This window comes from Venturia canescens, chromosome 1 (genome assembly GCF_019457755.1).
Source record: "Venturia canescens isolate UGA chromosome 1, ASM1945775v1, whole genome shotgun sequence".
In the NCBI taxonomy this organism is placed as follows: domain Eukaryota; kingdom Metazoa; phylum Arthropoda; class Insecta; order Hymenoptera; family Ichneumonidae; genus Venturia; species Venturia canescens.
Genome location: NC_057421.1, coordinates 4,046,791 through 4,070,689, shown reverse-complemented (window position 1 = coordinate 4,070,689; position 23,899 = coordinate 4,046,791). Strand labels below are relative to the sequence as shown.

The window sequence follows — 23,899 nt, the reverse complement described above, 5'->3', positions numbered from 1 at the left end:
GCGACCCCGCTCAAACCGTAGCGCCACGTTTTTTTCTCCTCTTTTTATATCTCTCGTACTCTCTGCGACGGACACTCTTCTTTTCTTGTTACATCGACAGGATAGACCTCGATTCAACCTCTTTCCGCTCTCCGATTCGCTTCCACTGACACCCACTCGCGATATACACACGCGACACAATACATCCCACGCGCGGCGGATATCTTTGGCTCCGTGTGCGCCTTTCGATGAAAGAAGCCCTCGGTCAAAATGCCAGAATGGCCATTACAAGGAGTAACGAATTTCCCGTCGTATCGAGCTCCGCAATCTCGATTCTCTCCCTTTTTTTCTTGACAATTTCGCGTCGATATACCAGAGCCCGAAGTAACTGTGAGATAGAAACAGGAATATGCCGGAGTCGTAGTGGACCGAATAGTTTGAGACTTCCAGCAGCAGTGCTGCGCGACGAAGATGACGACGAACGAATTTGTAAACCGTTCTTCGGTCTCGTTCTCGAATTTCACCATTTTTTCCCCTCCACTGGCGCCTATTCGCGATAAGATCGATTGCACGATCTTCGTTATTTCAAACGTTCGTGAATTCCTCGATGATGATACTAATTTTATCTTATTCTTAATGTTTCAGGTAAATCCGGACGCTCAGGATCGCACAACGCTTCAGATACAATCGAAACTGGGTGATTATACCCTCGTGAAGCATTTGCTCGACGAGCCCAAGCGTCTGATTGGGATCGAGGGCATACCGGCTAGTCCAGCGCCCGCGGGCGCTTCTGCTGCTAGAATACCCTCGGTCACCAACACATGCAGGAGCTCACCGTCGTCCCAAGAGTTCAAGAAGCCCGGAAGCGGACCTCGCTCCTCGTCAGGCTCGAACTCATCTTCCTCGGCGAGCAACGCCAACACCGGTACAACCACCAATCCAACCTCCTCGACATCCTCGAGTCACGCGTCACAAAGAGGTGGATTCGTCAAACCTGCCGACGGCAAACCGCCTTACGGCGGCAGAGGGGGATATCCTGGCTTACCGGTCAAACACGGTGGCAACAGCAACGATCATCGGAGCCACGGAATTCTTCCGGCCAAGGGACCACCTCTTTCTTCTTCTTCTTCTTCTTCTTCTTCTTCTTCTTCTTCTTCATTGTCCACCTCCTCCTCTTCGTCAACTACGAATCCTCATACGGGAACAACGGGTTCGAGCGGTAGTCTCGTGACTTCCGGTAACGGCTCTTCAACCGTTACGAACACCAGCTCCGGTACTCCTGTTAACTCCAACAGAATACACTCGGCAGCTTCCAGATTATCGAGGCTACCCCTCGACAATGTGAGTACTTTTTCCTGCGTTTTTTCCTTCTCGCTTCTTCCTTTTCTCGCTCACTTTTCTTCCGGCACGAATATCAAGGGAATCTCGATTGCCAAAAGTACGAATAATACATTTGCAGGAGCTCAAAACGTTCGGGATCTTTTCCATCAAATATTTTTCCTGTTTTATATATTATATTCGGAGATTAAAGGAAAAAGCTCAGTTGCTTACTCCATTTTATTTCTTCCATGGGTCAATCGATTGAGAACAAAATCGAGGATTTTTATACGAAAAACGAAACGTCGAGTTTGCCGCGAAAATATGATTCTTCTCAAATTGTTTTTTACCATGATTTCAGTTGTCAGTTTATATCGAATAATGAAAAATAATTGTCACTTACGTTCTTGGGGAGGGGAATGGTTAAATCGTCATTTCGTTACGTCCAAGGCCACGCGTGGGATAAGCGAGAATCGAGGACCTCGATAAGCTGAGATTGATTCGCCTCGTTAGCACAGCCTCTTACTTCCAATTCGTTGTGTTTCTCGCGCGATTTTGCTGACTCAAGACAGAAAGAGAACGAGTTATGTCTGATGAGAGCTCTCGATTCAGGAGCAAAGGAGAGAAAGTGAGAGAAAAGAGTGTTCCATTCTCTCGTATAAATGAGAAGAAACGCGTATAGTTCGGCGCACGTTGAAGATAAAACCAAAGGAAAAAACTGCATGGGGTTGGTCGGAGTCGAGGGCTTACGCGATTAATGAAAACGATAGATCCAACGGCCCTTTTCGTCTTTCAATTACTTATGATATTCTCCTTCTTCTACGCTCCCTTTTCTTCCCTCTTTCTTCCACTCAATCTTTTTCTGCTTTCCTAACTCTCTAACACTCTTTTTTTCAAGGATTTATAAAGGGGAGGTGTAAATTTTATTAAACACCATTTCAAATGAAGCTCGGGGTGAAAGATTTCTCTCGTGTTATTGAAAAAGAATCTTCGAACTTTCGTTTTCTCTAATGGGCCATAAAATTTGCTGTTTTTTTTTCTGTCTCGACAGGGTACGGTTTCTCGGCACGGTATTAACGAAAACTCGGCCGATTTGGAGCACATTCTAAAGGTAAGATTTTACAATTATGCGTTAAACTTCTAGAAACAATGGAATGAAGAAAAAGTGAAAATTTCATATTTGTCTCCAAGCAGCTTTCCATAACTCGCCAAAGTCGCGTTTCAACAATTTCATCAAACTTTTTGCCTCGTTTCGATTCAAATTCATCCGAACTCTCGAAATCTCGTTCAAGATTCTTCAAAATATTTTCCTTTTCAATACTGCACCGAAAGTCTTCAAGATTATGGAACTTTCCTCGAAAAGCTCCATTTGCACTCCGGATTTTCGATTTTTATAAAATAATGTCAAAACAAAAGTTGCATAATTTTTTAAAAACCTCACATTTTTATGAAGCAAAAAAATGAAAGCTTCCGTGTACATGTTTTTCCAACACGAATGAGTCGACGAGTTTCGCGTTCATGTTCTTCGACAAGTTCAAACAATCTCGAAAGTTCGCGAGTGCGTTTGCCTGCATTTCTTCTCACCCCAAAAGCGTGCGACTTGCAACCACGACCGTTGAAATATACCATCTACATTGAGGTAGGGAAACGATAATAGATAATTGGAACGGACATTTGTAAAGTTTCAAGATGAAAGTGCCCGTGCAGGTCGCTGTTGCGGCAATGCCGCAGTTATTGTGCGCAGCAACCGTTGGCGAAAAGTTTAATGAGGGTTTGAAAATTACGATCGATTTCGAAAAGGGTTCTCTCTCCTCCCGCGATGTATGCATACACGTGAGCAGTACGCTTTTACCGGAGATACATTGCGTTCGTATTTTCTCGTGTGTACGCACGAGTCTTAAGCATAACAGAGAGAGGCGCACGAGCTTATCGATCGCTGCAACAAACGCCTTTGCGTCTCGATGACTCACCGATGCATAGTTGTGTGGTATAATTCCATTGGCTTTCCCGTCTCTGTAGCACAGTGCTCCTGACGTTCGAGATTCGTACTCGTTCGATGGGCAGGATTGGCGGTGGTGGTCGACAAACTGGCAACGAAGCGACCACTCCTATGATTCATCTCTCGTCCAGCTTAGCAAGCGCGTCCCTCTTTTTATCTTCGCATCTCTTTCTTTCTTGCTCTCCCACACCGATTTTTCAGTCCTTTTTAATCCTTTCTCTCTCGCTCTTGTACGTACGGCGTTTATTGTCTCCGTTCAATCTCGTGACGCATGTAAACGGGTGTGCGCGATCAAAAGCGTCTGACAGCTTCACGCTCGTACTCGAGCGTATAATAATCGCTAACCTTCTATCCCTTCCAGTCGGACAATTTAATCCACGTTCTGATTTTGCACCCTCGTTAATGGTCTCTAAAGTTTCTTTATTCCTCGAAACAAACTCGTTTGCGCGAGGCACATTTTGATGTTGACGAAGCCCACAAATTCCGTCTCGACCGCTCAGCACCACCAGAAAATCAGTTTTGCGTTCTTACTTTTTTTTCGTCGGAGTCGAGCAACTCTTCGAACCGGAGCGTCAGATTTACAGAAGTATTTTTACAGCTATCGATTCTCTCTTTCTTCGAACGAGTGCAAGGGTTAAAAAACTCCTCAGCTACTCCTATTGAATCGGAACTGATCGCTGTAGAGTCGTTTTCCTTTTCATTTTACGCTTGATCATGCGAATGTAGTTGTTGATATGAATCCGTATTAAAAAATTTCGGTTTCTGGTGCAATAAAGTGTAAATTTTTATTGAAAATAGAAGAAAATTTCTGCGGGTACTGGAAGAATAAATTTGAGATTGATGCTCGCGAACAAAAGCGTTTCACGATGGACGCTGATGGACAGCGAAGAATGTCGTGAAATTTGATTGAGAAAGATAAATAAAAGCGCACCATTGTTCTTGAAAAGTTTTATCCCGGGCGATCCACGAAGATACGAATATCCGCTAATAAAGTTTGACAGGAAAAGTTGCATCGTAGGAGGAACCGCGCGAATGAAAAAGCAATTGGACGGGAGTGTGGGGCGTACGAAGAAGGAATGTTTTATTCATCGATTCGCAATAATAGGATATTTTGGTAAATCCGAACATGTTGGTAATACATCAGGGAGTAGATGAGCGTGGGCCAATCGTTATATATTTGTTATGGTCACGCGCGAAATTTACTCGTTCGCAGCGCTCCACATGTCGATCCATATATAAAGGAATATATATTTTTATGGCACGGGGAGCACGGAGTGTTGATCGAGTTTGTGGACGGGGGCGCGTGCAAGCGATCGATTGATCGAGTTTGCTCTTTGCTGGTGCACGCGGGAAATATACTCAACGAGCTCCGCGCGCGCACCGAAAGCCGGCTATATTCACGGGCTAACACACCGATAACCCGATCATGCTTTGCATACACCCATAAAGAGTCCAACGCGAATGATTTATCGATGAAAAAAGGCGTACTCGATAGCCGCGAACGTATTAAATCATGGCAATTTAAGGCTTTCTCATTGCAAGCGCATGCAGTCCGAAAGGGATACATACATGTAGATCGTTCGGGTTTTATACCCTCGTGACTGTACCGACGCGTATCATCCTTGATCCTCCGGCCGGTGGTTCGTGGCAGTGGTGGTGCTCGATTTTACCGGAGAATTTACGGGCTCCGATGGTAGTTGTTCCCCACTTGCTCACTGTGACCAGAAAGATCGCGGTAAAGAGAAACAGCCAGAGAGAGAGAGAGAGAGAGAGACACACACATAGAAACGTATCGGACTTTCCGCCTTCTCTCGAGCGAGATCCGCCAAACGGCGAGTGAGAAAGAGCTTCGGAATGGTTATAAAAGCAAACGAGATGGAGCGAGAGCTTGACGAGCAAAAGAAGGAGAAACCTGCGGACGTGGTCGCTGCTCTCTGTTTCCTCGACTACACACACACTCACACACACACGTGTATCACTCTATCTAATAAATGTACGTGTCTATGTACATCCACGCGCGCATGCATGTGTACAATTACACTACAAAAGCCCACGACGGACATGGAGAGAGAGTACAGGAACGGAGAGCAACACACCGCACGTACACACACACACACACACGGAGGGACCGCGCGAACGCACACTCGGCCGAGCGTGGCATGAATTATTCTCACGGCTTGCCCGTGGGAAAATACGGGTTTGCGCCGGTAGACATCGTAAATGCTACTGCTAATTGCGCTCACGATCCAACATCGTTGCCCGCGTTATAACCCTCTTTGCTACTGAAAAATGTCAAATCATAATCCATATTTCGCTCTCGTTATGCTCCTCCTTCTCGCCCCCCCGGCCCTATCTTTTCTCGCAATTCCGATGCGAAACCTCGACGAACGTCTCTCTCGAACACCGAGTCTCCGCGAGGGGGAGAAAGCTCTCGACGACTCCTTTTCAAACTTGCTTCTCGAAATTATTCGACTTTGTGACTTTTTATCAAACCCGTGGACGGCGAGACTCCAAACGCCAATTATCGAATGAATCCTTTTCACGGTTTCCTCTCACTCGAACGCTGCAAACGATTTAATACTTTTCCGGCTTTTTAAAGCCTCCCAAAAGAGCGGGATTTTTCATTTTCTGGGGCTCGAAGAATCACGCTCTCGTCGCTATTCCCTGATGAAAATTCCGCGGCTTTCCATCCCGACCCGCGATCGACAAATCGCTACATTCCTCGCTTTAAATAATCCTTCAAACTCAATCGTGACTTCTAACTCAATTAAATCCACTTCCGAATGACAAATCACTTGTTCCGTCGATTGAATCGAGAATCTTCGATATTGAAAAAACGTGTTCGAAGTCTCTTGAAATAAATGCTCTAAAAAATACTTCGAATTCCCATTCATTCCTTAGATTCCTCGAGTAATTTATCGCAAGTTTTCAATCGAACTTCGCATCCATTTCCGACTAGCTAACTCGCAATATTTCCCATCGCCAGGGACGTTTATCTTCCACGCTCAAGATATTTAGTCTTGACAATCAATCGGTATTGCGCAGCACGAGAGAAAACAAAAAAAACGTACGAGACTTACCAAGAACCTATTGGATGATGCACCGAACGCTTACGAATGACACACAAGCACATGCACGTACAGGTGCGCGAATCTGGGCCAACTATTTCTATTGCGACGATGCGGGAGGGGGTCCGTGTACATCGGATTCGTTCGACTCGATGTATGCGATCAAACGAGGGAGAGAGAGAGAGCGAGAACAAATGTCCAATCGATTGTGTCATCGGCTAACTAACACTATTGAGGCGCTACGACGACGACGACGACGACGACGATGACGGGTGTAACTTTATGCCCCGTTGTGCAACGGGCGACTTCCCCCGTTTAAATAACACCGATCGACGATTCTATACACTCGAGTCTCTCGGTCCCTCTCTCTTTCTTAGTGTCATACGTCAGCATCGAATCTCGCCGATGAAAAAAGCGTTTCGAACGGTACGACGGGGAGAAAAATTGACTGTTGAGCCCTAATTGGGTGAAATTATTCATTTTATTTTGGTAATGCGTTTGAGCGAGATGAGAGCTGACGTGAATCTGGGCGGTGCGCACTTTTCGTGTTGATTGACAGAATAGAATAAATTTTTCTACACTTTCGGGGTTATTCGAAATCACTTTGCGTTTGATTGAATCATCAAATTTTTTGTTTACTCATTAATCGCAGGGGTTCCGACGTTCGAATTATGGAAAATGAAATATTTTGGCTAATTGGCAAACGCGTATAGAAAATCGCTGGCTCGTTTGGCCCGCGGACACTTTGATTCGTCGAGGCGCACTTTATTTCATTAATTTGCCGTTGAGACAGAGTTGATCTCGTGCAAACGAGCTATGAGCGCGCGGTACATGCTCATAATTGGTGAAATTTCGTTTAATGAGAATCGAAAATTGGGCCTGAGCTCCCGGTGTGCAACGCTAATGAATCGCTTCTAATTTATACATTCAACGCGGAACACGCGACAGGCTCGATCCTACGTAGATTTTCGCTCGAATTTAGCTGTGGCTTTCCAAATAAGTTTTTCAATTATCGCGAATGAGAGGAATCGCAGCAGCGAATAAACAGAGATTCAACGGCTCAAAAGTATCTCGTCGCACTGGATGATCTCGCGACTCGGATGGTCCCCCTTCTTTCCGGCCTTTCAGATCCATCAGTTCGCGTGCCTCGAACACTCTTGTTTCCGGTTTCTCCCCGAGTCTTTTTCTTTTCCTCCCCGCACTTCTTTCTCTCCCGCGTAAAGTCATCTAGCGATGCTACTTAAACAAACGTATGCGCCGGCTGGTGTTTCGCCTCGTCGACGGAAACGTAACTCTTCCACGGCCCATTACGCTCACGTGGCACGAGGACCACTCGAAGCTCGAGTGTGTGCCGGCGACCTCGAGGGTACCGCGCGTCGACGAGACGAGAGACTTACGAGTCCCGTGGCATTTCGGTTGTTCCTTTTGTGCGAGTCTTCCATCCACGAGTCCATGCGTTAATTCAACGCTGTTCCTGTCCGATTCTTATCAAGTTGAGAATCTCTCGCGTTACGGGGGACGAGGTATGCCGCGGGGAGCGGGTCGAGCAGCTGATCGATGACTCAAGAATAGAAAATTCGACTCGTCGTAATTGCGACGGTTGAAGCGCCGTTGAATTTACAATCGAACCGTCCGTCCAATGACTTCATGACTTCTCTAGCCCCGGTTCGTATCGCGACGAAAAAATGCCTCGAATCTGGACGCATAAATCATATCGAGAGCGTAAAAACCGTCTGGACGAGAGGCTCGGGTTTTACGAAGCTACGCGAGCGGCGTATGCTCTCCGTGAAAACTTTGTTGAGCCGTATCACGAGGCCGAACGTCACGCACGTAATAAGCCTTCTGTACGGATGTTGTAACGGGTTTTCTCTCGCTCCTTCACGTGCCCGGCATAATTACCGTCCTCGCGCGGACAAGCTCGCGCGCCTCAGGTATCCTTTTATCCTGTGTATTTTATACACGTATATACAGACGCTAATGCCCCAGCGCTATCCACACTCGGCTTATAATCACCTGCCCTTCCCCGAGCACGTGTGTGCAGCTGGTGCCGCATCCTTTTTTCTCCTTCCTTTCGCTGCTGCACCCGCCATTAATTTTCTTCTTATTTTCCACCCCCGCGTTTTCCATTCATTATTGAGACACTCTCGGAAAAATGTTAAACCACAAATGAGCCAACGTTAATTACTTCTGGAGCTACCTCTTTCACGGGATTTCATAATTATTTTAATTACAAGTTTTTTGGGAGTTGAATCTTTCCGGAACGTACCGCGAATGAAGATGAATTTTTTTTCTCAAATTAATCCACACTCGAAGCTACCCTCCTTCGTGGCGATAGAATGATTTATTTGTTCAAGGCTCAAAGTTCAATTAAACGGGGCGCGAATCATCCTCAAAAAAAATGAAAAATCCCACAGTTCCTTCGTCCCTTGCGAGCAAACGACTCGACCGTGAAACCGCGTTTCCCCATCAATATCTATCGGAAGCTCTCGGGTCATGAATTTTTATTGTAATCTTTTTCGTCTCACCTCTTTCCGCAGCGAACGATCACGGTAAAGATATTTCCTGCTGTTTCTCCATTTTTCTCGCAGGTCCAAAGTCCCTGTATAAATCCGCATCTTCTTCATTACCTCTCTCCCATGACCGTGGAGACTCGAGTCGTTGGGATGCGAGCGAACCGTTTATTACTCGCGCGAATTGGCACTGCGATAATCGAACTTTCTTCTCGATCTTGCGCGCCCACAAAGTTGGACACTAATTCTCGAAAAAATGTGCGTCATTCGAAATGAATGAGGAGACTGATGTGTATAAATTGCTCGGCTTGCGTAACACCATTGTAAACTTCAATAAGATACTTTTTCAACGTCTAGTAATACACCGGGGTAGCTAACAGAACGCGGGAGATTGCTCGTTAATTCACAAAGTTTCTCTAAAGAAGGAGCCAGTCGAGGGTCGTGTATCGAGTCTCTTTGGGAGCCTCGGATACCTCCAGCGAAGGCCTCGCACACATTTTCCAACATAGAAACACCTCCTCCGTGTAGAAAGAGCGTGTGCGAGGTTGAGACGATTTCAAAGTTGTTCTCGACGGAGTATACTTGCTCGGAAAGTCTTGGGGAGCGGGAGCAGGAGGGAGGGCTAGCGCCTTGGTAAGCAGAGAGTTGTAGGGTGCAAGCACCCCTCTTATATCCACCAGGAGATTCTATATCAACCTACATCTACACAAACATTAGTCTAGATGTATATAAATACAAACATCGAGTAAATCGACGTACGGACACAGACTTATGAACGGGCTGTACGCGACTCCCTGTAAAAGTGTGTTCAACCTCGGTGGAGAACAGCCAGAGAAATCGATAAGTCGCTGTTGGATGGTGTCTGCTGTTTCGCCGATAGATATATCTCCTCAAAAAGTACAGCGTCTCACTTACCCACCGGAGTTGTCACACGCCACGATTCTCTCGTCGTGTACTATACGCTCAAATTGCCTTCTCTATCCCACGCTGTGACTCATATCGTTATACACAGTTGAAATTCATACATTCTTTACTGACGTAAATATAACCGAAAACGGATGACAATCTCGTCAACGACAAATCGATTTCACGAACATAACTGTCCCTTGGTGACACTCACCCTCCCTCGCTGATATACCTCGCTCTCAACCTCGGCGACGTTAATTACGATATCTCCGTCAAATCTACGAGATATCGACAGCGCTAACAGCCCTGTTGGCTCAAATGTGTACTCGGGCTCTCGAGCATCTGGTCAACGTCGTTTGCAAACCCGATTAATTACTGTTTTAACATCGGTATTAGCTCATTTCAAAAATAGGATGCTCGTACCACGAGAGGGGGGGGGGGGGGGGGCGGCGACGACGACGACGACGACGACTCGAAACTTTTATATTTGATTGTTCGATCGAATGGGAGAGAGCGTATTTATTGGAAAGGTGCACGAATAAACGAGTCGACTGTGTTCACGAAGCATTTGGGCCGTCGCTCTTGTGCTATTTCGTGCAATTGAAAAAGTGCAGAGATCTCATCGATTCGATTAAACTTTTGTCGACCGCAGCGAGGCAAACGGTCACGCACTTTTCTTCTGCAAATTTTATTTTGTTTGCAGTCCACGGTTCCCCAGTGAAAGGAACGAACCGTCACTGAAAAATTGCTTTTACAATGTAACGCATCGTTCGTCAAGTTTCCGAGGACGTTGGAACGACTATTAAAACAGGCAGCGCATAACCGCGAAGGCGCGAAGGCACTATTCTTTTTTTTTTCGAGTTTAAGAGCCGAACGAAGGTGAAGCTAATTCAAAAAGCGTCCTCGCCGAATCTCACTTCAGTCCCCATGCTTTTTCTCAGTATCCTTCAATTTTGTTTACTCCACGTTCGCGTATCATTCGCCGGCTATAAGTCACCCACTTTATTACACACTCGTCCATTTTTCATCGTATACGCATACTCGATTCTTACGAATCGAGCGAAATACTCGCAAACGCAATGAACTTTTTCTCTCTCTTTTTTCATGGAACGCTAATTCACAAATGCGCTTCTTTGCGATTGCAGGAAATGACGATGCCGCCCACACCACTCACGGCCATAGCTCAGACACCGAGGAAAGAGCTCGAGTCCAAGTTCACTTTCAATCCGGTCCTGGCTAAGGTAAAAAACGAATTTTTTCAACGTTTCTTATTTCTCGTACAGGATAAAAACAATTGACAAGAACTTGGCAAAGATTTGTTCTCCTGCGTCAAAAGTAATTTATCGTAGACGTTTCCTCGTTCAACTGTCCAAGTAATTACAAAAAATCGTCTCCGTATGTCTTTCTCTCTTTCTCCAAATATTGTCCGGAGAAAAAAAAAAGTTTTGTTTGATGAATCGCTTTCGTGCACTGACGTTTTTTCGCAAAGTTCTCATACAGCGACATAATAGATTGTAGAAACCGTGCAATGAGAAGTAGGCAGCTCGCTGTCGTCACACTTGCACGAACAAAAGTAAAGTATATAATTTGTATGAGGGAGAGAAGAAACGAGGGGGGAGGCAGCAGGAGCTAAAGATCGCGAAGCGACTTGCCAAGGCATCGGAGTACACACATCCTTAGCCATCGTGCCACTTGGCAGAGTCTCAAGAAATTTGCGAACTCGCGTGCCTGCGTCGTGAAACGAGAGCGCATTATATACACACCTCGGGGTGAAATCGGGGTAGTCGGTGAAGAGAGTAAGAGAGAGAGAGAGAGAGAGAGAGAGCCCGAGAAAAGCCTCGTGGTATAAAAATAAAGGAGAATGGAAACCGGAAAATGTGAGAAAGACGCAGGAAGCGGAAAGCGAGGAACGCGAGAGAGCGAGAGAGCCACTGAGAAGGAGGCAAAGGAGACATTTTTTGGAGCAGCGAGATTTCGTCCGCCATCAAGTCCCAGTGGAAATAAGCTCGTAAAAGAGCTTCAGTTAACTCGGTCCCATACTTCTCGAGTTCGCCACGTGCTTCTCCTCCCCATCCGCGGACGTAAATTCTCCTCATTTCTCACCTCTCTCTCTCTCTCTCTCTCTCTCTCTCTCTCTCTCTCTCTCTCAGTCTCTCGCCCTTTCCCCACTTTCGTTCTTTCCTCTTACAGCTCCCTTCTGCCTTTTAATGCTCTCTTCCATGGGCTCAGCTACAACCGTCGCTACAAATATGTGTAACGAAATGTTAATCTTCCTATGAAAGATCTTTGCACATTTCTCCCTCTCTTTTGCGTCACATTTGCACACAAACAAAAGTATCGATCATCATTTGATTTAGTTTTGACTTAAAAGGCCTTAATTACTGATAAACAGTGAATAACAAATCATGTAAATCCTCGACATGAATAACCTTTTTTTTTACTTATCGTTGCAGCTGACCGAGGTGCCATCAGTCGAGCCATCGAAGCCACCGCCTCCTCCACGTAAGTTTCTTTATCATCCCATAAAACTCCCTTCTTCCCTATAAAATATCTCGAATCCTAAACTTGCCATTCGAGGGGAACCTCCGTCATTCTTCCAAATCGTCGAGGCTCTTCCAACCACGATAATACTTTGGACGAGTGTTTTCCATCGTGTAATAAGTGAGAAATAACAGTAAAAATCGATCCACCGAGTCACATTTCGGTATAGAACACGGATAGCCCCAAAACTGATGCTACAGCTCGAATTTCCGGTTTTTCGAATCATACATTTATTCTCACATTCTTCAATCAACGCGTTGCGTCCAAAAAACCAGACGATCCGATAACTTTTTGTGGCTATCAGAATATTTTTACCATGCAGTTTATCGATTCGCCCTTTTTTAAATTTAACATTCGAATAAAAATAGTTTCCACGTGCTCGATACAAAATGAGCAACTTTCTCAGGTGATTTTCTGCTCGAAGACAATTACCAATAACTCGTTCAAATAATTATCTCGATTGGCAAGATTTCCTTTGTCGAATGCCAATAAAGTATTATGAAACCAATAAAAACGCTTCCGGAACTTTTGCAATTCCAATCAACGAATTATATTTCCTTCATCGACAGGAAAATCAAAGAGCAAGTAATTAAATCGTTGGAAACATGAAAATCAAAAAGGATATAACGCAGGAGCAACAAGAATGTAAAAAATAAACGAAATAAAAAAAAAAAAAAAAAAGTACTTTTCAAAACAATCGATTCAGAACTTTTTCCAATTTTTCACCATAGTTCGTTGAAAAAAAAGAAAAGAAAAAAAAAGAAGAAAAAACGATGGAAAGCCCAATCGAACCTTTTCGTTCGTCTTGAAATGAGATTCCAAAGACTGCGTATCGAGGGCTTAATTATAAACGAATTTATTCGTGCCGATGATGGACGTCGATATATATTTCCTCGGTGCATAACGAGCGACAAAGCCCTCGCGGAATAACGCGCACGAGCAAATTTTATGAATTAAGCATTGTGATCGAACGCTATCGTTCAAGATTCACTGTAAACATGCGCGCATATCTATGTACATGTATAAGTATGTACTCGGTATGTACATCGGTGTATAGCGAAGTTCGCGCGCTATCAATCCCATCGTCCAAACCGTCTATTATCGGCTTAACGAACCAGAGCCGTCAAGCTCTCGTCAGCCACGCGCGTCAAACTCAAGTACGGTTTCCCGGCTCTTTCCATTTGTCGACTCAAACTCTCCTTCCTCGATATACAACTCGTTTTGTTCGAAGCGTCGAAAAGCTCTCGCATTGTTCGAGGTGTGGAAACCATTAACGCGATCTCCCTTCTTGCTGCATTTATTTTTCTACAGCCACACGCACTCAATCAACTAATCGTATAAACAAAGTGCACGGAGTTTATCTAATTTGATAAAATACTCGTTCCTTTGTCTTTTACCTCGCGCCTCGCACTCATTAACCGAGGCAAATGTACGCGACTCCGTATCGAAGCAGCGCGGGTCGTTTTGAAGGAATTATTAACATTAAGCAAAATCGAGGTCAAATCGCTCATTGATTTCAACGACGTCGCGCGACGTTGTTGAAATCCTTGCCTATTCGACGAAGAGTTTGAGCGATTTTAATGTTCGTTGGAATATCATAAACATCCGGAATAATTGTCGAGATTATTGGGCGGATTTTCTCAAATTTCATCCACTTTTAACTCTCTCGAATAATCACCACTGGAAAAATGAGTGAAACGATCGCGCGTTACGCTACATTTGGAAATTCAGTTGTAACGATTCGTAGCGTGTTACCGTTTGGTATTGAAAACAGCGAAAAATTACGACACGATAAAGTTATCAGTTGCAACGAATAATTTAGTATTATAAAATGAGTTGAAATTGAACGCGCGATCACGCAGAGCCGAGCGAATATAATTGAATCCCGTAGGATAATTAGCCTCGTTCGATGAATGAGGTTCAGAGTCAAAAGGCTTCTTAAAGTAACTCGTCTAAAATTCGAAGATGATGCAATAATTATAATGTACATAAAACGTATGTGGGCTATGCCCTTAGCGAGTTGGTACATTAACCTCGGTGACACCGGAAGAGAATTTTCGAGCTCGCGGCAGAGTCCACAGCAGCGAGCAATTCCCGTGACATTAATTATTGAAATCGCCCCTGGCAATAGCCCATCCTGCTCGCTTCTCAGCTCTCTCCCTCTCTTCCTCTTTTCCTCAATCTCTCTCGGCTGGCTCTTTCTCGAGCTCTTCTCAGAAACTCGCTGTACGACGACGTCGTCGACGATGAGGCCTTCACCTCCCTTCCTTTTACCGTATAATCCATCTTTCTCTTTAAACCTCCTCGAGCCCCATAGTTATTTCAGGTACTCCTAGATACATGGCCCTCTATATGCATTTAACTATACATTTTAGCCAGTACTCTTGAGGAAGTTTGATGCCGGAGTCTGTGCCACTTAATATTCAATCGCTTCCTCGTTGTACCTTCGATCCTTCACCGCTCCCTTAATAGCTCTATACACGTGTATGTCGTTTTGTCTGTCCATTCCGATTTTCCTAGTCACTCAATGTAAGCTCGTCCCTCGGCTATCTTTTTCTCGCTTCTTTCGTCTCGCAGCGAGGCGCGGAAAGGACCCCTCGGGAGGGGAGTACCACTCTGAATAAACGAATTTGATGAATTAATATTACTCCGGGGCGATAAACGCTGGGGATATTGGGCGGTAAAGCAATTTCGACTTTTTATTTCTTCGTGCTATTTTGAGATTTTCGAAATATCCGTGATGAACATTTGGTAGGTTATAGAATTATTGCGTTGTTAATGGAATAATTGCGATCCTCGTCGATTGGGGAAACGAGCTTTATTTATCCTCTCGAAGAGCCCGAGACTCTCGGCCCGTTTCGAGGTTTTTTAAGCTTCATTTTAACGATCGATTCGCCGCGAGAGCAGATGAATTCATTGCTGCGGTCGTACGGCGCAATTTTCAGTGGAATTTAATGAATTATCGAATTCCACGGTTTAATTCGGCTCTTCATTAGCGCGGGGGCTCGAAACAAATGATTTTGTAAACGACACGTCGGTAGCAGCAGAGGCGTTTCAATAATGCAACAAAGTAACAACACAAACATTCCGACAACACAGGTTGCCCATTGAGCGTTGTAGATATCCGGAGGCGTGCGCGCGTACGCGTTTTCCCATTTGGAAAAAGAAGAGAGAAAAAGAGGGTAAAACAAACGAGGAATAATCAAACGAACAAAAAAAGCCGGCTGAAAATGACTGCACTACGCAGATTTGATATTTGATTCGAGAGAAAGCTTTTCGCGCGAATGAATTTCACCGAATATAGATATACTCCGCAGGGAGGAGAGGGCTGCCTTTGCCGCGAGTTCATTCATCGACGAGTAGAATGATTGGCCTGACTCCATGCTAGAGCTCTCGGTTAGCGAATAAACAAAAAAAGAAGAGAAAGAGAGAAAACAAACCGGAGGGTTTACTTCGTGGGTCGCTGGTTAGCGGCCGAACGCGAGTTTATATAGACTCGTGTGCATAGAGCAATCGAAGGGTCGGGTGGGAGAGCCGTGGACACCGGAAGTCGACGTCCACGGCTCGCAGAGCACATGCTTCCCGCTCGAGAGGGCGGTCCGCGGCTTCGTGTGTCCAAATTAAATATCGAATATCGATCCCAGACACCTATATATGCGGCAAACTCCTCCCTGCACATCGAACCTTCATACTCTCCTTCCTATGTGTCGACGCAGACCTACGGAATCGCGAGTGCTTGTGTGCGCGATGGCATAAAGCACAGAGGGAAACGGGGCTCGAGGAGGCTCGTTGCCTATCTGCACTGCACCTCCGACCTACTTGCCCACGATCGTGAACCACAACCCCGCGCTCTACCGTAAGAGATATCGCAATGCGATACTGCCGCGCGCTTCCACCACCGCGGGGTGTGCACAGGATCGCGAAGCGCTTCCCATTTTTCCCGAGCGATCCTCGATGTTGAGCGACGACTCGAGAAAAACAAAACTCCTTGACACGCGCACTCTTTCGAGGATGAACACGAGAGACGGCTTTCGGGTGGTTGTATTCCCTTAGCGGAGTAATTAGCATCCTCGCGGAAAAGACTCAATCGAAACTTTGCATTTCCGTCATGCCAACTTTGAAAACTTGAAAGAAGCTTACGATCCTTTTTCTTTTAATTACGTAGACTGCTGATGGAAGGAGTCATTTTGCAGAGAAGTTTGTTCGCGAATACTCGTTTCCCGAACATCGCGTATAGTTGACGAGAGAGAAAAACACGGAGGAAAAGAGAATGAGGGCGGAGTGCGACGAATAATCGCAACTATTGTAACGCTCCCTAGAACTCGTGTCGTAGTCGATACACAGCCGAACGCTCAATTATTACGTTCGAACAGGAATTATAAATGTTCTCAGTGTCTGGCCGAGATCAGGGGTCAAAAGGTTATTCCGCGTATGTCTTATTACCCGCGGAATCGCGTGCACGTTCGAATAAATATTTCGTATGTAACGTAACGTAACAATCATCATTCATGTCGGACACGTTTACGATGTACTTGGTAAGCTCTCATAAGCTACCGCGGGGGCAGGTGTTTGTCTATCCAGATCGCGTGAAAGGGTAGTTTAGCCGAGGGAGAGAAGGAGAGTGGCGGCACCAACCGCGAGTCGCAGTCGTTGTCGAGTGCAATGGAGCGCGCGAGTACAGCAATGACAAAGTCACGTGAAGCCGTCTTCGCGCGATATAAACTCGGGGAAAGTGAAGTATATTCGGTATTATGGAGACACGAATATGTCTGTATTAAAAGTGTTCGATTTAATAGGGTGGAGACATTTACGCGCAGTGACGCGTCACGGAGCTGTCGCGAGACCGGCGAATTCGTTCGTCACGTCGACGAAAGAGCGGGGATTATACATCGAGGCGGCACGGTTGCGATCGAGCCGGAGCGCGAGAGAGCGTACACGAGCGTGCAAACAGGCACACGCACAAATTCGCTTTTCTCTCGATATACTCCCTCTCTGGTGCTCCGAGGAATGTTTTACGAGCTCGACGTTCCGCTCTAAATTTATCGCGGATCGGGCAGCCTGATCGTCGGGGGAATTAAGTCGGGCGGGACACTGAGTTTTCTATGGGACGAGTTTTTTCGGGTCTGCGATTCTCGCGAGCGTAAATCAGCTGTGCGAACCGTTTGCCGAATGCTTTATTTGCCATATTTGTTTATCAGTGATTAAAACTCGGAGGCTCGTGCGCGGGGGAATTTATGATCGCGGGGTGAAACTAATCCGCTCGGATCACGAATCAAAAGCCGCTGTCCCTTTTCCTGTCGCCACACCTCCTCGCTCAATTAGATATTCAGCCGAGTTTTAATCCCGTGGCGGACAAGTTATTAATGAAATTGCACTCGATATCACAGAGTCGAGACGCAAATATTATGCAAACGCGAAATACGTCGATGATCCGTTTACGTTTGAGCACCCGCCGCGGAAAAAATGTGACGGTAATCACAATGATGAGAGTATATTAGACGAGAGAGTGAGAATCTCTCAAGGCCCATCGATCGTTGGTTAGCCGCACGAACGAGGAGAGAACGCCGCGCGAGAGACCGGAGGTACACTCCGCCACTCTCGTGCGCTCTCGATCGTCCTCGACTCGAATTGGAATAATTGAAACGTTCAACTTGATTAACCCCTACCCTCCTCGTCTTTGCCCCTCTTTAACGATGTCACCGTCTCGCTCGATCGACTTTCCCCTCTTTCTCCTCTCCTTTCTTCGCCGAGCCTCGCCGTTCCTCCGTCTCTCTTCTCGATAGAAACCGGCAACGTTTCACTCCCGTCTCGCTCTCTCTCTCTCTCTCTCTCTCTCTCTCTCTCTCTCTCTCTCTCTCTCTCTCTCTTTTCCACTACGCTGCCAATCTTTTATCCTCCATACACGTACAGAGATACCCGGGCGCGCATATACATACCGGAATCTTGTGAGACGATCCAATCCTCTGTCTCTCCATTTCGTCGTCGCCGTTACGTACTACGAGCTACGCGGACGAAAAGCTCCCCATCGAGAAGGTGCTTCCTCTCATCGATGCGCCGAGTCTGATTCAACCGACGCTCAACGAACCGTGTACTAATCCACGAACAAATCCAGACGGACCTTCTCCCCGCTTCCGGTTGCTCTATTCTCATCCCTCTAACCTAAAAATCTCCGAGTCCCACGTGTCTACGTAGCCTCGCATAAGTTCATCAAAACAATCAGTCTCTGCCAGCGTGTGAGATTCCGCAACACTTCTATTCGTCCGTCTCGCTAACAAAAATAGCATCTAATCGAATGAGCCGAGTCCATTCTCTCGTTCCTTCCCCAAAGTCAATTACGGTCACCAACTTTATCCTGCAAGCCTGCTCCGAAAACTTTTCAACTAAGCTGTTTCGGGGAAGGGAAAACTTTTGTTTTTCACATTCTCCCAGTTATTAATTAGTTATTAGTTCATGGAAACATCTCTATTTTCCCATAAACCAGAGGGCTGCAGCTTGCTCATAAACGAAGAAGAAAAAAAACGCGAGGATCCTGCATGGTCATATCTCTAACGTGGCGGTAAATTTTGGCATACTGCCCTCGGTTTATGGAACGTTGCGAGCTCTCCGTAACAGCTTGATCGTTTATTTAATTATACATTTCCATTTATATGAGACCAGCACGCACCGAGATATATCGGTGTATTATTTATAAACAATTTCGTAGTTACGGGGTTTTGCATAAACACAGGCACGCAGACTCGCTCGATAATAATTAGCACTTCTCGGATGAAAATTAGTATTTAACGAAAATAGACAATATCACGGTTGATCCACGAGGCGAGTTACTTACCTCGAGTTCCGAGATGGAGTGAAAAGATACACGCAAATATAGAAGCAGCGGTAGAAAATGGTTTATTTTCGTCGCTTTGTTGTCGAACGAAAATATAATGAGACAATTATATGGCAAACGGAGAAACGATCGTGTCAATCTGTTTGTAGTTTCGTGACAAAGGCGTTTTTTGCATTGTGTCGCTAATATACGGGAGAGAAAAAAGCGGGAATAAAGCGAGAGAGGGAGAGACACTGCGAGGATATTTTTTTTCGATGAGCGAGAGAATGCCGGGCAAAAGCCACGAGAAAGCCATATAATTGCTACCGCGACTGTAAAGCCTTGTGTCGATAAATATCTCGTAAAAGCGCAACCGTGCCGAGTTCTTCACCTAATAATCGTTAGCGATCTTCTCTCTCCCTCTACCATTCTCTCGTATTCACGAGCCTCTAAAAGTAGGACCCGGCGCGAGGGGAACAAGGGAAATTGAGGTTCAACGAAACGAGAGAGCAAGAAGGAAAGAGCGAAAGGACTCGATCCTTCGACTCGATAAAAACCTATCTCGGATGCAAATCTTTCTGGCAAAAGTCGAACGCAACTGAATGAAGCTACGTTCACCGCTGACCGTCTCTCTCGCACTCTTGTCCATCTTCTCCTCCTCCTTCTTCTTCTTCTTCTTCTTCTTCTTCTTCTTCTACCTCGTTATCGCGACTTAATATTTATTCATTTACGCGCGGCTCAAGCTCGCTGATTATTCACACTCTACTGAGATCTCTTTCAAACAATTTTTACTGCAAACTCTATTTCTATCTTTCAAAACGTTTGTCAACATTTTTATGAATAGTTTCGACAACAAATCGTTGCAATTGTCACGTCTACGGACGCGAGTTCAAAGCGGAAAATAAACGTTTGACTCATCGCGGCGCAGAAAAATTCTCACAGCTCAATTTTAGTCGGCGTTCTCTCATTATTTTCATTTCTCTCTCGCGGCCTCTGTCACGAGGCATCATTTTTATTAGCATTGTAAGTATCAAAGCGAAACTGTCCACTCGGTTGGAAATATACGCAGACTTTTGATACGTAAAGAGTACTTTTAGAGAGAATCGAGTGCAAACGACTTGACCTTTTTCGCAGAGAGTCGCGACACACACACACGCGCGCGCGGCGGACACACGGAGGAGCCTTCCTCTCAACGACTCTTCGAACTTTGACTTATTGACTCTTTCGTGAAAAAAAGTTTGCCGTTTTCTTCGTCGTCGCCCGTCCTCCTCATGGTCATATATAACTACTCTGAGAAAAACTCTTGGCCGAAGTTGAAGGTGCATCGGAGCTCGAGAAGTCTTTTTTCTTCGGTGGAGTCAAAGCGTGAATCCGTGTGAAAAGGTCCCCCCCCCCCCGTTCTTTTCACCTTCATCGATGCGCAATTGCAACCTCATAAGTACAGCTTGATATTGATCCTTGAGAAATTACGAGCGCCCCGAAAAAACATAGTTTTTCATTGTTATTTGATCAAACAGAAGATAAAGTCAATGTTGCTACAAAAAATCATAAAAATGTCGTTGCGAGTCAGTCTCGGCGACGCGATTTCATCGACGATTTTACACGCGCAACTCTTTTTTGCGAACTAATTTTTGTTTGAACAACGACAAACGAGATTTGTCAGTTGAAAAGTTGTTTAATCCAATCGAGATAGCCGAAACATACGAGCACAGTTTGAACGAGCCAGCAAATGCGCTGGACTTTTAATTGTCCTCTGACTGAATTGAAGTTTAAACACGTTCTGTGTTGGCGAATCGTTTAACCCCCTCGTATAGAAACTTTTCGGCTTCTGTTCTCGGCCCCTCCTCTCGTTCAACCCCAAGCTCACACATACGAATACGCGTGTACCAACAGACTAAGTCGGAGCGGGTTTGCCTGCGTCCCTGACACGACTCCCGAGGAACGGTTCAAGGCCAACGAACTTCGACCGGCACTGTAATACAGCGCCGCACTCACGACACATTCATACTGCACATGCACTCTAATAACTACCCCATTATTACGTCCCACATAAGTCATGAGCAAAGTAACGACCCAGTTAATCCAACGATTTCGATATTATCGAGTTTCTACCGTTGACAACACTCGACCATTCAAACGAGATTCAAAATAGTTCATTTTCCTCCTCGTTTTACGCGGAATGACAGAAACTGTCTCGAATTTGAGCCTACCACTTGTTTTTCACTAGTTTCGAGTCAAGACTGTTTTTTTTCTCAAACGAAATTGATCCCTTCGGTTGCACTCGATTTGGGTGGGAATAAAATATTGGAATGATTCAAATTTCGAACAGCTAAAATCTCGAGTTTATTAACTTTGAGTGATGAAATGGAGACGGATCAATTCGACTATAAATAAAGTTTAAAGTACAAGGTTCGAAGCACGTTTACGTCGAAAATAGAATGTCACAATTGCCCGTGGAACGACGACTGAAATATCGATTTTCCGAAAATTCGACTATCACTTCGAAAATATAATAACGACAGACTAAATATTACTGAGGTTGAAGTACTGAAACACCGACAAGTCGAACGGTCAAAATAGCGAAAAGTTAAAAAGTTGACGTTTCGCTAGAAGGATAGTCGAAGAGTTCGTGTAAATGGCTCGAAATATCATCGTAGAATCATCAATGAAACACATGAAACGCGAACAAAAACGAATGAGTTCCGAATCTCTAAAAAAAAAAAAAACTGTAAGAAACGATTTTCAAAATCGGGCTTCTTCATTTCGCCTGGCATCAGATGACTCACAGTCTCGTCTAGCATGTTCCACTGCCACGTAATTGAAGCCCGTCGTTTGGTAAGCTAAGTGGATCGCGGAGAAGAGGAGAGTTTCGTAAAACTTGACTAATCTTATTTGAAGCTGTTAAAAGCGTCACTCTCACCTGTTGTAACGAAACCGAGTCCCTCCCGCCCCGTTATCGAGAACATCATTCCCGTGTTGGGGGGATGGCGACGGGGCCGTCGGTGGTTCGGTTTCTCTCAGTCTTTTTCCTCGCGTGTCCACGAGCGCGGTGCGCAAGGTGGGCCGATGGGAGCTCGCGTTCGCGAGCGCCTCAGATTATACAGCTCTTGGTGCGGAAAAAGAATCGAAAACCAGGTGCAAGGTGGTCTCGAGCCGCGCACCGGCTGTTAAAAGCGCCGGCGTGTGCCAGCCGTCAGTGATCTCTCCTCGTACGAATACACGAGCGCAGAAACGTTCTTTCCCTGACAAAATTCTCTCCGTTTGTTATCTCGATACACAGCGAAACTACAGAAACGACGCAAACTGGATTTCCAAAAGATTCTTTCTTCTACGTGTGTTTACTCTCGCATGAGAAACCCGAGCGATCTGAACCGGGTGTCCTGACAGGTGTAGCGGTTCAGCCGCGATCGAGGACGAAAGCGTTCGAAAATCATGAGGATCGATACGGAGCCGCTTTGCCGACGACAATAATCAGATAAATCAGTGACGTAATCCATATGCCCTGCACCAAAAGTCCAGTCTCATCCTCTTGCAGCATCCCGATCGTCCAGAAAGCTCCGCGAAGTCATGAACGACCAGATTATTAAAGAGCAGTCGATATCCCGCGTAATGTGCACATCTACGCTTGATTTGCACTGTTAAAGTATACACGAGGAGTGGCGCGAGCGGGGAAGCGACGCTCGAGTCGTATATGCATTGATGCATCCACAGAGATTCGTCCGCTGAAACGCACGCTCGAGGGAGCGAGAGATCTTCTGCTCTCCAAGTAGTAAAACCGGCTCGGCCGCGGACATGAACAGCCACAGGAGTCGGGGCCCTGAATGAACCAGTCAACCGGGGCGCCGGAGATGCAGGCAATGCGCTATTTCGTAGAGAACGTGAACCGACCAATATCCACGTGACCGCGTGCACTTACACCGGTCATACGCGTGTGTGCAGCGCTCGAGTGTTACACCGAGGGCAATAATGAGCTCGAAAGCGTTCTCTCACGCTTGTAATAACATTTCCTAGTTTCCTCCCACGCGCGGAGCTCCATATAGAACGCGGATCATACACACTCCATTGAAAGTATATTAGACTGGGAGCGTAACGCTCGGCAGGGTTAATACAAACGCGGAGATCCATTTCCTCACTGCGAAATAACGTACAACTATTATACTCCGAAGCGTTACGAACGGACGGACGTAAAACACGGGATTCGAGGTGTAAAAAGAGGCGGGTCGAGTCTCTTTTGTTATCGCGTAGTCGCGGATCTCGTGTGCGAGCTTATTGCTGAGAGCCTAAGAGCGAGAGCCTCGCGTATCTTGACGTGCTGAAAGTCATTTCGGTTGGGGCCTTCTGCTCCTCAGGCTCATCTAACATCGTTTCTCCATTCGTTTCGTCTCGCGAAAAAAATAAGCCTCCGTCCCTTACGGGCTTTCGCGGAAATATCGCTCTGCAGGATAACTCAGTGCTGGCCTCACTGGAAAACTGAGCTCGTTGCGTCGAACAAACGCGCACGAATTTATACGATTTTTCGGGATTTCCTCCGTCCTCGCGAGTGTCCCCCTACTCACTTGGCAGCTTCCAATGAGCTTCGATCTCGCGACCGGTTGGATGGGTTTTTCTTAACGGGCTTTCAGTGCTTACGCGATACATCTCCGGGGCTGTTAATAAATTCGAAATGTCATTTCCTACCAGGTGGAATATCATTTAACGCTGTGTATAATTTCTCGCTTCGTTACGATCACACATTCTTTAATCGAGAGTCTTATTTTTTCCATAGGACACG

General features: G+C 45.8%; 1 protein-coding gene across 5 annotated transcripts in view; it reads left to right on the top strand.

The window, feature by feature from the left end:
- lilli (lilliputian) overlaps positions 1 to 23,899 on the top strand; it is a 172,804-nt gene that overhangs the window by 105,341 nt on the left and 43,564 nt on the right. For all 5 annotated transcript variants that reach the window (XM_043410523.1, XM_043410524.1, XM_043410525.1 and 2 more), the window contains 4 exons: positions 625 to 1,320; positions 2,348 to 2,407; positions 10,925 to 11,020; positions 12,233 to 12,281. In XM_043410523.1, coding sequence (XP_043266458.1) covers positions 625 to 1,320; positions 2,348 to 2,407; positions 10,925 to 11,020; positions 12,233 to 12,281 — 901 coding nt within the window. The remainder of the gene's footprint in view (positions 1 to 624; positions 1,321 to 2,347; positions 2,408 to 10,924; positions 11,021 to 12,232; positions 12,282 to 23,899) is intronic.